At 39.0% G+C, this 11,557-nt stretch overlaps 1 protein-coding gene across 1 annotated transcript; it reads right to left on the bottom strand.

Annotated features, from left to right (window-relative positions):
- Positions 1–6,409: 6,409 nt before the first annotated feature.
- Positions 6,410–11,119, bottom strand: KCNA4 (potassium voltage-gated channel, shaker-related subfamily, member 4). The gene has a single exon (XM_009334515.1). It carries the CDS (start codon positions 10,334–10,336, stop codon positions 8,345–8,347), a length of 1,992 nt encoding a protein of 663 aa, XP_009332790.1. The 5' UTR covers positions 10,337–11,119; the 3' UTR covers positions 6,410–8,344.
- Positions 11,120–11,557: the final 438 nt, after the last annotated feature.

The following is an 11,557-nucleotide window of genomic DNA, read 5'->3' as shown; positions in this document are numbered from 1 at the left end:
CACCTCAAATTGCCATTCATGTTATGTGCATTTTCGGTGTTCTCATCAAGAGAAGCTTTTCAGGCATAGAACCAAGGTCAAAAGGATTAGGAGTGTTTCTTTAGACAATGCTATAATCTAAGACGCCTGACTATTAAGCAAACCTTTTAAACCACCTATATTGTTTCATGTGCCAGTACAACTAAGACTATGCTTGAAAACATTGCGGCTTCTCTGGTCACCTCTATTAGGTATAGTTCAAAACTACAGAAAATGACAGAAATCAAACAGGTTGAAATACAACTTGTTCTTTCCTCCCAAAGAAACAAAATCAGTTGAGCCATCAGGGCAGAAATGTTCAAAAACAGCTAGTTGTCTGAATGTCTTAATTTCTGGGTACCCAAAAATGAGACCATTTAAAATGCACTTTTTCTGCATCGATTCAAAAGTAAATCTCTTTACAGTCACTCCATTTCACTTAAGAATTGAGTTGTCCAGTATCACTAATCAATTCTGGAAATATTTTCTTGTAAGACAGGTCAAAGAGCAACAAATTAGTACCATTTCTACTTACTGGTGTCTTTTCACATTTTCTACATATTTCAAAGCTGAGAAAAATGCTAATCTTCCATTAAGCTATGAGTAACAAAAAATATTTTACTAGCCAGAGAAAACATGTTTGCCTTCTAACCTATTGAATCATCATATCACTTATAAGAGCAGATGTTCACAAATTAAATGGCACCAAAATAACAATTTCTTCTAGAAGATGCTCAGAAGCATTAAATCTTGCTGCTCCTCTCTTTTACTGAAATCTTTATAGCATTTATCTTTAATTTTGTGATCCATAAGTCCTGAATAATGGCAGTGCTTATAAGTAACTAATAGAAATAAATGTATACAGAACTAAATCCTGAAGTATAAATTGCTATACAATACCTCTACTGTACTCTCTGCAATAGGATAGTTTCTTGCTAGAATAACGTTTATCTGCCAGTTGTCATCTGGCAAAATATGATGATGCCCTTTAAATATGCAATCAAAAACCTTTTCTTCCCCTTCCCTGTGTTGAAACCGTATTTTTCTCAGCATGTGTATCTGCAGCTAATATTTAAGAAAGACTTTAACAGAAATGCTACTATTCCTTAGCCTCCTTTAACCTGAAAAATATGCAAGATTTCTGCTTTATAATAATGCCTTGCCATTTTGAATGCAAGGAGGGATCATCTTCCTTCACACTTGAGACCTGAAAAATACTCAATGTCTTAAATTCCTGATGAATTCAGGGCAAATAGAGGGCACCTTGAAAGTACAAGCCCATTAATGAAACAGAACTTATTCACCCTGAAAGGTACAGTCTGTGGAATGTGTAACTTGTTGCAATACAAATATATCTTAGTGTATTTGGACAGAAAAACAGAAGGTACCTTTATTTCATACCAACAGTCCTTTACAGTTTTCTGTATTCAGGCTCAGTGTGCTATTCAGGCTCCACTGTGCAACAAGAAACTGTCACTGAATGACACCCTGAATTCATTACAAAGCTGTACCGATAGGGAGACAACAGAAGGCAGAAATTAAAGTTCGTTCATGTAGTGGATGAACCACATCAAGGACAGATATCATGGGCTCTGACTGAAAACAAACCACTGATCTAAATGGAACAGAAGTGAGAAACATGGTTGAATCTACAGTGCAGGGCAAGCATATTCCACAGTGCATCGAGCAGGCCTTGTCCTTCGATTGTACAAGGCAGAGGAGAAAAGGGAAGGCTGTCTCCCCATGCATGTGGTTGGATTTCTTTCCAAAGCATATCGTGGGGTGTTGCTCATCTACCAATGAAGATAAACATGCAGTGAAGTGCTCTGGAACATCCCTCCTCTACGGCATAAGTCTGCATCATAATCGTATCAATATAAATACAAACAAGGAAAAGCAATTGTCTTCTCAGTTGTCACATACTGCAATATGAGGTAAAGCACTGTCTATTAGTGACACAAGAAATCTTAGATTACTTCAGTGGAAGAGCATTGGACTCAAAGCCAGCATACTTAAAACAAATTAAAAATACAGGAGTGATACTAAATATGTCTTATTTGATTTCCTGAATTGAAAGCTACCATTCACGTCCAGGATGATACTTTCAGAGTCAGTGTATGTTCTCCCACTGAAATGGCTTGTATAAGAAGTGTTAGGACTAAATAAATAAAGAAATAAAAAACTCAGCTTATTCTGACTGCTAAGAACAGAAAAAGCATGTCTAAAATTAAAGACGCCTTTGACATACCTCACTGAATCTATCCATCCTCCTCCCTACTCTCAACACAAATGTCCCAGGAACATTTGAACAAGAGATGAAGAACAAAAAGAGACCTAAATCTATCTGGAGTATGTGCTGTCAATTCTTACACTCCTTAGGGAATAACTGTAACACTGAGAAACCTGCTCCACCAGAGTCTTCCTTCTGACCCTAAGCAAATCACTTGCTCCCAGATTCAGGAAGCATTTTGCAACCTAATTCCTAATGAAATGAACAGAAGTCAGGTGTCTAAAAGCACATTTTGTGAGTGTGGACCTGAGTCCCTCTGTAGCTCAGGAACTAGCAGACTGGAGCCTTTGAGACCTCCCTGTCTAAAAGGGTTACGTGGTATTTCAGAGCAAATAAGTTAAAATCTGTTTTGCGCTCAGACAGGATAGTTGTGGTAGGAGCACGGATTTACCAGAGAAGCTGAAAAGGTCACAGTACCCTCTGCCGCCCCACTTGGTACTGCCCTGTGTAAGGAATATCTTCCCAGCTGCACGACGCAGTAGCAGCAGCTGACCCAAGATGCGGCTGCTGCTGCTCCTGAGACCCCGGAGTACCTGGAGTAGACACACTGCATGAAGTACCTCTCTCGCAGCTGCAGATCTGCTCAACCAATTTGCCCCCAATTTGTTTTCAGTGGCAATACCACAAATGCACAAGTGAAGGAAAAAAGGTTTTACTTACCTACTTTCCCTCAATTAGAACATTTTATCACATTTTGACATGTAATTTAAGATTTCTCTTCCTTCCTTCTTATATAATTATGTATTTGTTTTCCAAATGACCTGTTGCAGAAAAAGGTCTCAAGGTACATTATAATTTTACAGAAAAGGATTAAAAATGAAAATTAATTCAACCATCTCAGTACATAACGCTTTAATGAGTTTTCCTTCAGAATTAATGTCATCAGAGTTCTGAATACACAGAAAGCATGGTAGCAATATGTAAAGTTTCATGTCTGTATCTGGTTGCCGGGTACAAAACATTTATGCGCTTTAACCCAGAACTAATTTGTCAATCGTTTTTTCCACATTAGATGATCTCTGTGGAAATGAAGGAATGTTCTTTTTTTAAAAAATGCCAATTTTTCTACAAGCATTTCTTTCAAACAGAGGTGCACAAATATGGTAAAGCTATAAACTAGATCTTATTCACTGCAAAATCAGAAGCATTTGATCATTCAGTTATAGCAACAGGAAAATGCATACCCTGTCCCACGTCTACAGATGTTACGGACTGTTGTTTAGGTTCATTTAATGATAAGAAAAATATGTAACTTATGTGCTGGATATTATAGATTTATTTTTTTTAAAATCTTCGCTTTTATTTGTTACTGTCTCATGCCAATTAATAAAAAAAAAAAGTAGGCCTGTATTTATAACTGGACACAATGACAGTAAGAAGTAATAAGGAACCAGTAAGAAATAGTTCAAGGAAGGTAGTGACATAGTCTAAAGCACCATGGATAGTTCATATTTAATTTGAGTACTATCAATAACGTGTAAAGCTTATGCTAAAAATTCATTTATACTCAGTATTAGTTTTATGAGTCTGGGATCACCAGAAAGACACGTTTCATTTTTCAATGCTGTGCAGGAAAGACTTTCCACAAACTAGTTACGCGTGGAATAGACTTTCTGATATTTTGCTGGTTTTCCATAGTACATTTATCCTACATTTATCCAAAGATGAAGTATTTCATATTCTTGGGTACTGATTTTAGCACTGATTTTTCACATCCCAAGTCAAATGACTTTCAACACCTGAAAGCATACTTGACAGGAACTTTCCATGTCAGGAGTTACAAGATAATGATCCTTTATTCAAGGTTATGGCCTGATCCCAAACTCTTTGCACACCAGTATTATGCAAAATCATTTTCACATTCCAAAGCTATTTGAATAGTTTTACTGACTGAAAACACACTCAAATCCCATTTTTTATGACCACAAGCAGTCCATAATGCCTATTAGTGTTCCCAAACATCAAGAACACTGTTATCATGAATTAGATGTAAGCATGATAGCAGTGGGTTTTTTCACTCCCTTGATCTCCCACATTTATTCCGCAATACACGGTCGTCACAGAAATGGACTCTACACAACAGAACTATGTAAGCAGAAGAATTTTTCTTCAAATACAAACAAAAAAATTATACTTTCCATCAAACGGAATTGGCTTCTTGTGGAATCATTCTGAGAAAACTTAACTGAACACTAAAAAACTTCACCCAGAACTCCCTGACAGGGTGACACAACACTTCTTTTGATACAAGTTTCAGCATCCAGGCTGAAATTTTCAAGGAATCAATGTAACATCAGAAAACTCCATGACTGTAATAAAGAAAAAAAAATATGGAGCTCTGAAGTCAGGCATTAAATCCAATACTTCAGCTGGCAAAACTCTCTCCTTATGAGTCTGGACTTGGCACTTAAGATTACTATAAAAAGACTTATGAATTTCTTTAAATAAGTGCCAGTACACAGTTAAGTATCAGCCTATGTTTGAAATCTGATTTGATGCTGCTGTGATTCCAAGAATTCTAATGGAACTCCTCCAAATTTTTTCACCACTGCGAGTGAACCTGAGATATCAAAATATCTCATTTTGCATTATTTTTAGCTGAAATGTATGTCAATGTGAAATCATTTGAACTACATTAGTAGAACTAAAATGATCCCTAGTGTAACTCCATTCACGTCAGTTACATCAGGAATGCATTTCACCACTATAATTTAAAATGTAAAATGCCCAAGTGACGATAAAATTATTTCTCTGAGAGTTGTCAGTATCCAGTAACTGGGAAAGCTCTGACAGAAGCAATAGTAGTAATTTGGAGCCATAACAGCTCAAATACAGGGTTTCTCTGGTACACAATTTCAACTGAAGTAATACTTAATGGAAATTTCTGTTTCCTGTTAAGCACTTGGGATCTTTGGGTTTTAGCATGTTAGGGGTAGGACTTTGGCATTTCCAAGCTGTGTTGTAACTGACTGGACTGATGGGTAGTTGAATAATCAAATTATAAGCAGCATATAAGTAAAGGTGTTTGCTTCCATTCAGGAATGCACAATTCTTTCTGTGATTCAGAATGGTCTGCCAAACTGCAGATAGCACGATCTGATGTTAAGCTACAATAGTTCTTATTTATAATGACAGAGAACATAGGTTTATACATTGCAGGAGGCAGAGCAGGCTCCACTGTTACCTTAGGATATGGCTCCACGGTACTGCAGTACGTAGTGCTGGCACACCCAGAATGCTGCTCTGCCAACTGCTACGAGGTCCTACAGTAAGACCTTTTCCTCCAGGGAGTAAGGTGCAATGCACCTTATGATCACATGCAATGATCACAGCATAATGTAGACATTGCCACGCTTGTTTTAAATTAAAAGGTTGTGTTCTGGTAGCAGAATAGCTGAACGACTTGCTGGAGAAGCTGGGCAACTACTTAAGCAGTTACCTCATGCTGAGCTCCATGTCCACAGTGTGAACATACTCTAAGAGTTATTCAAAGTTTTCTTTCTTATTTCCATTAGAGATCTAAAATTCCACCTTTCATAAACCATCCTCCCTTTCAACCAGTCAATACTCCAAATACGTACTACTTATTTCCTCTAAGTTCTTTATTTACCTAGTTAGTATTTCTGTTACTCCTACATTCTTGCCATGATCCTTGTTATTATACGGTCTCTGGTACTACAGACTAGCAGAGCTAGATTACAAGAGAACCCTTATGCTTTTTACATCATTAACGACTAGCTGTTAAAGAAACATTTTCAGTTACGGATTTTTGCCGGATTTTACAGAATGCTCATCCTCACTGCTGATATTGCCCATGTAGAAAAAAGTATTTAGTACATTTAACTCATGTGAGCTACAACAAAATGCAATATTCAATTTTGGCAAATGCCTATGTATAAAATTACTGAGATGTTTCATTCAAAACCTAGTTGGAATTAATATCACCATACTAAAAAGGAGCTTTGTTTAATGCTTCACATCAAAAATATAGTGAAGCCTGCTCTATGATTTTAAATTAGGAATCAGATGTTTACACACAAGTTTTGAACCAGGGCTCAGCACAACACAGTCTTTTGTGTGTGCCTCGGTTTTTATTAGTTCTTCTGCAATGCAAAAGAGGACAAGCAGAGAAACTTTTCGAAGAGGCGATTCACAGAAAATCCATGAAGGCAAAAATCAGCCATTAAAGGAAAACCTACCTCTGTGGCTCTGTTCGGTACCACTGGATGGTGCGTACAGCAAACAATGCTTATCTGATAGATTATGCATAATGTCGTGGGTGCCCAGTTTGGACTGCTTTTATTGTCGCTTTTCAGCTCCAGAACTGTAGGTCAGTCACTAACCAGTTCTCCCCCTGCAAAAATCCTCTACTCAGCTTTAAATTAATATTGCAAAACTACTGTAATTCAGTAGTGTTGGTAAGCCCCTTTTTCTCTCATAATGGCCTGTCCCAGCCCTTAAAGTGCATATGTCAATTTGGTTCAAGTTTTATAACCTGGAATGTTCCACGGTGCCTCTTCAAAAACAGTTCCAGTTTAATTGTGCCTTCCCTAGGTAATTATAAGTCTGAAAAAATGCCTGTTCTGAATCTATTATTTATGTTATATGCAGCAATATCTTATCTATTTCATTCTGGAGTCTGGAACGTACTGTAGGCCAGATAATCTTTACCTACCTTAATCTCCTAGGAAGGGCAATGGAAGTTTTTGACACACAGTAAAATACAGCTGGCCTAAGAATCAGCGAAAAGAAATCATGGAATGTTTTCTCAAGGACTGCATGGGACCCAACATGTTCATTTTGAATCCCAGAATGCCTGTTCTGAATCTTAAATGTTGCTTCAGATACACATGGGTGAAAGCTGTAATTAAGGGAAAATGCAGCACCAATAATAGCATGTTAAAAGTTAGCAATTCTCAATTGTCAGTACTGTAACAACTGAATATCTTATTACTTCTACCTCCTCCTCCCATACATTGAATTTCTTCAATACTGACAAAGTGCATGTACTAATCGTAGACTCTGAATGTTAAATTAACCAGGAAAAAGATATAAATTAGGTTGGTATTTCTTGAGGGCATCAGTAGAAAACACTGATTTCAAATAATTTTGATTATAAAATTTTACTTCACAATCCTTTTCCAGATCACAGATATTCATAACTAAAAAGAGTATGGAATTTATGTAATGTTAGCTGTTTCGCCATCAGCATCACATAAAGAAAAAAGAAACAATAAAATATGATGCAGAATTCACTCTTCCAGTGATTGTCATTGAACTATTACATTAGTAAACATTCACAGTATGAAGTCTCTTTCAATATATCTCCAGCATATAAAGTAGTGCAAAAAAGCATTCCAGTCATTTTGCCTTTGCAGTCAGACCAGGTTAAATGATTCTCTTACTTCATTTCTTTCATTATTAGACAACAAATGCTGCAATGCCTCCAAAGAGAGTTATAAAAATAAGCAATTTCTGGAGGGTCAGCAGCCTTTTCAAAGTAAATTTCCAGTTAAAAACAAGCATTATAGATTTCAAGAAAAAAATTTAGATCTATCTTCTGTAGAATATCTTTTTACAATAAATTTACCATTTGAAAAACAATGACTATGGTATCCAATGACTTATGGTAGCTGCTATTAAAGCACTGATAAATAGACAAATGACTACCAAACTTCATTGCTTCTTACATAGTAAATACCTCTGAATGCCAACTTTTACCACAGAGCTGTTATTAGTGATGTCGACAGTTCATGCACCCACTTTAAAACTGACTTGGTTTGAATAAATTTTTCAGCCTCATGTGCAAAACACTTGCATTCTAATAAAAATATAAAGTCTGAAATTATATCAGATTTAGCAATCCCTTCCTCAAGTTATACCACTTACTTGATATGTAATACAAGTTTAGCAATGCTTTTTATTTGTATTTAACCATTAAATGGCATACTACTGTATGCTGTAGACTCTTGTTTGCATATTTCATTATTTTCACCGCACTCTTTAATGCATAAATATATTTGGAAACGTTCAAAATTACACATCAGTTTCCACAGAATTTGAATTCACACAGTTTTTCTTCTCTGACTCACTGCTATTCCCCGTGTCCTGACTTTTTTTCTCCTTTACACAAAGAGATTCTTTAACTCCTTCTTCCATCTCCAAATATTCTGATTTATCCTCTGTGGATGAAGATGATGAGCTTCTAAATTTCTTCAGTAAATTTGTTGGGAGGTAAGGGCAACTGACTGCATTTTGCATCAGCTGCGTTTGTTCTTCATTCTCAGTCTCTCTGTGGTAGAAATAGTTAAAATTGGAGACAATCACTGGCACTGGTAAAGCAATGGTTAACACTCCCGCAATGGCACACAGGGACCCAACTATCTTCCCACCCACAGTTATGGGTTTCATATCCCCATAACCAACTGTAGTCATGGTCACTACAGCCCACCAGAAGGCATCTGGGATGCTTTGAAAATGGGTGGCAGGCTCATCAGCTTCTGCGAAGTAAACAGCACTGGAAAACAAAATGACTCCAATAAAAAGAAAAAAGATGAGGAGGCCGAGTTCCCTCATGCTGGCCCTGAGTGTATGACCCAGGATCTGCAAACCCTTGGAGTGCCTGGAGAGCTTGAAGATGCGAAACACCCTGACCAGACGGATGATCCTCAGGATGGCAAAAGACATGGCCTGTTGACCATTACCGCCCTGCTCCTGCGCCAAGTCAGTGCCCAGAGTAATGAAGTAAGGCAAGATGGAGACAATGTCTATGATGTTCATGATGTTCTTGCAGAAGTGTGCTTTGCTTGGACATGCAAAGCAGCGGACTGTAAACTCAAAGGAGAACCAAATGATGCATACTGTCTCTACAATGAAAAAAGGGTCATTGAAGATGGTGTGCTCCCCAGCATCCAGGTGAAGTGACTCATTGGAAAGCCCCTTCCCTAAGCTCAGGGACATGATGAATTCTTTGTCATCTCTGAACTCTGGCAAAGTCTCCAGACAAAAGATGACGATGGAGATCAAGATGACCAAGACAGAGACAATGGCAATGCCTCTGGCTGGACTGGAGCTCTCCGGGTACTCAAACAGCAGCCAAACCTGCCTCTTAAACTCATTCTCCGGCAAAACTTTGTCCTCTTCCTCTTTGACAAACCCTTCATCCTCCCTAAACTTGAGCATGGCCTCCTCCCCAAGTTGGTAGAATTTCACCTCCTCAGTGAAGATGTCAAAGGGTACATTCACTGGCCTCTTCAGCCGACCACCACTCTGGTAGTAGTACAGGATGGCATCAAAGCTGGGCCGGTTCCTATCAAAGAAGTATTCATTCCTGAGAGGGTCAAAGTATCTCCCTCGCTTCGCTGGATCACCCAACAATGTCTCTGGGAACTGAGCTAATGTCTTCAGTTGGGTCTCAAACCGCAGTCCTGACACGTTGATTACCACACGCTCACAACACTCGTACTCACTGTAGCGAACAGAGCTGTAACCCCCAGGGCCTCCACCATCATCAGGTGGCTGGTCCGAGTATGAAAACTCATCCTCCCCATAGTCATCATTGTAGTAGAGCTTTCCTTCTTCCTCATCGTCTTCATCCTCGTCTTCATCCTCCTCTTCCTCCTCACTCAAGTCCTTCAGTATTCTCTCTTCAGAACCACTGAGAGGCAGCAGCTCAGAACAGGGGAAGGAGGCCCCACACTCCCTACTTCCCAAGTGGTGGCTCCTCTTTTTCCCTTTCTTCCGCCTCTTACCACTCTGGCGGTGGGGCATGCTGCTGCGTGATGCATTCCCACCATGAGAGGAGGATGCACCTCGACTCTGTTCCTGATGGTAGTGGTGATATGGTCCACCCCCACCTGTTGCCCCACCTTCTACTGCTGCTGTTGCTGCTGCTACGGCCGCAGCTGCTGGCGCTTCCCTCGAGTGTGCCAGCCGCTCTCTCTCTCGGGCCCGAGCTTGGACTGCATATCCATAGGGCATGTGGCTGTTGCACCCAGAGCTATCTGCACTCACCATTGCAACCTCCATTTTGCAACTGCTTTTTTTTATCAATTAATGCAAAAAGGTTTTGTTTTATTTACAGTGTAACCTTAACTTTCACTAGAAAGTTCAAAGCCATTTGCATTTGGAGGACAGTCCCTTGGACACAGAGCAGGGCAACGTAGTTGTAACACTGAATCTATGTTTTGGAAAACCACAGATCTGCATTTTCTTATCGTCCGGAACGTTTGACACAAACTACTGTTTTGCTGATAAGAAAAGATGAAACTCTCAAATTGAACCAGGGAACAGCTGAGGCCTTGTCCTTTCATCCACCAAGCCCCTTTATTTTCATTTATCTCCTATGGCTATCACAGATCTGATCAGAATCATGACTACCTTGCAGGCTACAAAGACTGCATTCATGAGGAAAAAAACATGCAAATCAAAGGGTACCTGCTCTCCACAGATGGTTTTAGTTTATCATTGCAACCAAATGCAAATAGCCTCTTTCTTCATAATTTGTTCCTGGTAATGCTTTGGCCTAGCAATCTTATTATTTAATATCATTACTTGGGGAGTTGAAGTTAATTCCAGCCATCACTTTATCACTTTATTTACACAGTGAGGAGGTCTTTGCAAAGCCTTTCTTCAGCCTGTCAACAATGTCTCAAACCTGGGAGCAGCACCCAGGGCGTCAGCAGCAGTGGTAAGAGGAGGAGGAGGAGGAGGAGGAGGAGGTGAAGACTGAGAAACTGGCTCTGAGGTCCCCATAGGACATAAGGGAGTGGATGGGTCACCCTTTGGTTATGGTCATGCAGAAGAAGCACTTAACCTGAGGCACATGCACAAACACACAAAAATAAACAAAACAAAAAGGGAAAAGATTGGATTTTTTTCCTAAAAGGTCACACTGATCAAATGAAACTGTGTCATCTATTACCACAGTATTCAAATCTTCCCCTACCCACACTATTCACACTTCTACATTACACACACACCCACATCACATGCACAGAGATTTTGAACGACTCTGTGGGTAAGGATGTGGGTGGGTATGTCACATATATAGAGACAGAGATACAAAATCCCCACCCATATAAGCACTTGCATCCATACACAAACACATGCATGCTTCTGAAACACCAACACACAGAAATACTCATAAAAATACTGCGATACACAGTGCATTCAGATCTTTGAGTACATACGTAATAGGTACACCTACATGTATCTATATGAAATATTAAGGAATAAATGTATCTACAG

This window comes from Pygoscelis adeliae, unplaced genomic scaffold, assembly GCF_000699105.1.
Source record: "Pygoscelis adeliae isolate BGI_AS28 unplaced genomic scaffold, ASM69910v1 Scaffold171, whole genome shotgun sequence".
NCBI classification, from domain to species: domain Eukaryota; kingdom Metazoa; phylum Chordata; class Aves; order Sphenisciformes; family Spheniscidae; genus Pygoscelis; species Pygoscelis adeliae.
Note: the sequence above shows the minus strand (reverse complement) of the source record. Positions and strands in the feature narration are given on the sequence as shown.

What these genes read in the sequence shown, in the direction of transcription:
- KCNA4 (XM_009334515.1), bottom strand. Translation starts at nt 10,336, where the DNA reads ATGGAGGTTGCAATGGTGAGTGCAGATAGCTCTGGGTGCAACAGCCAC.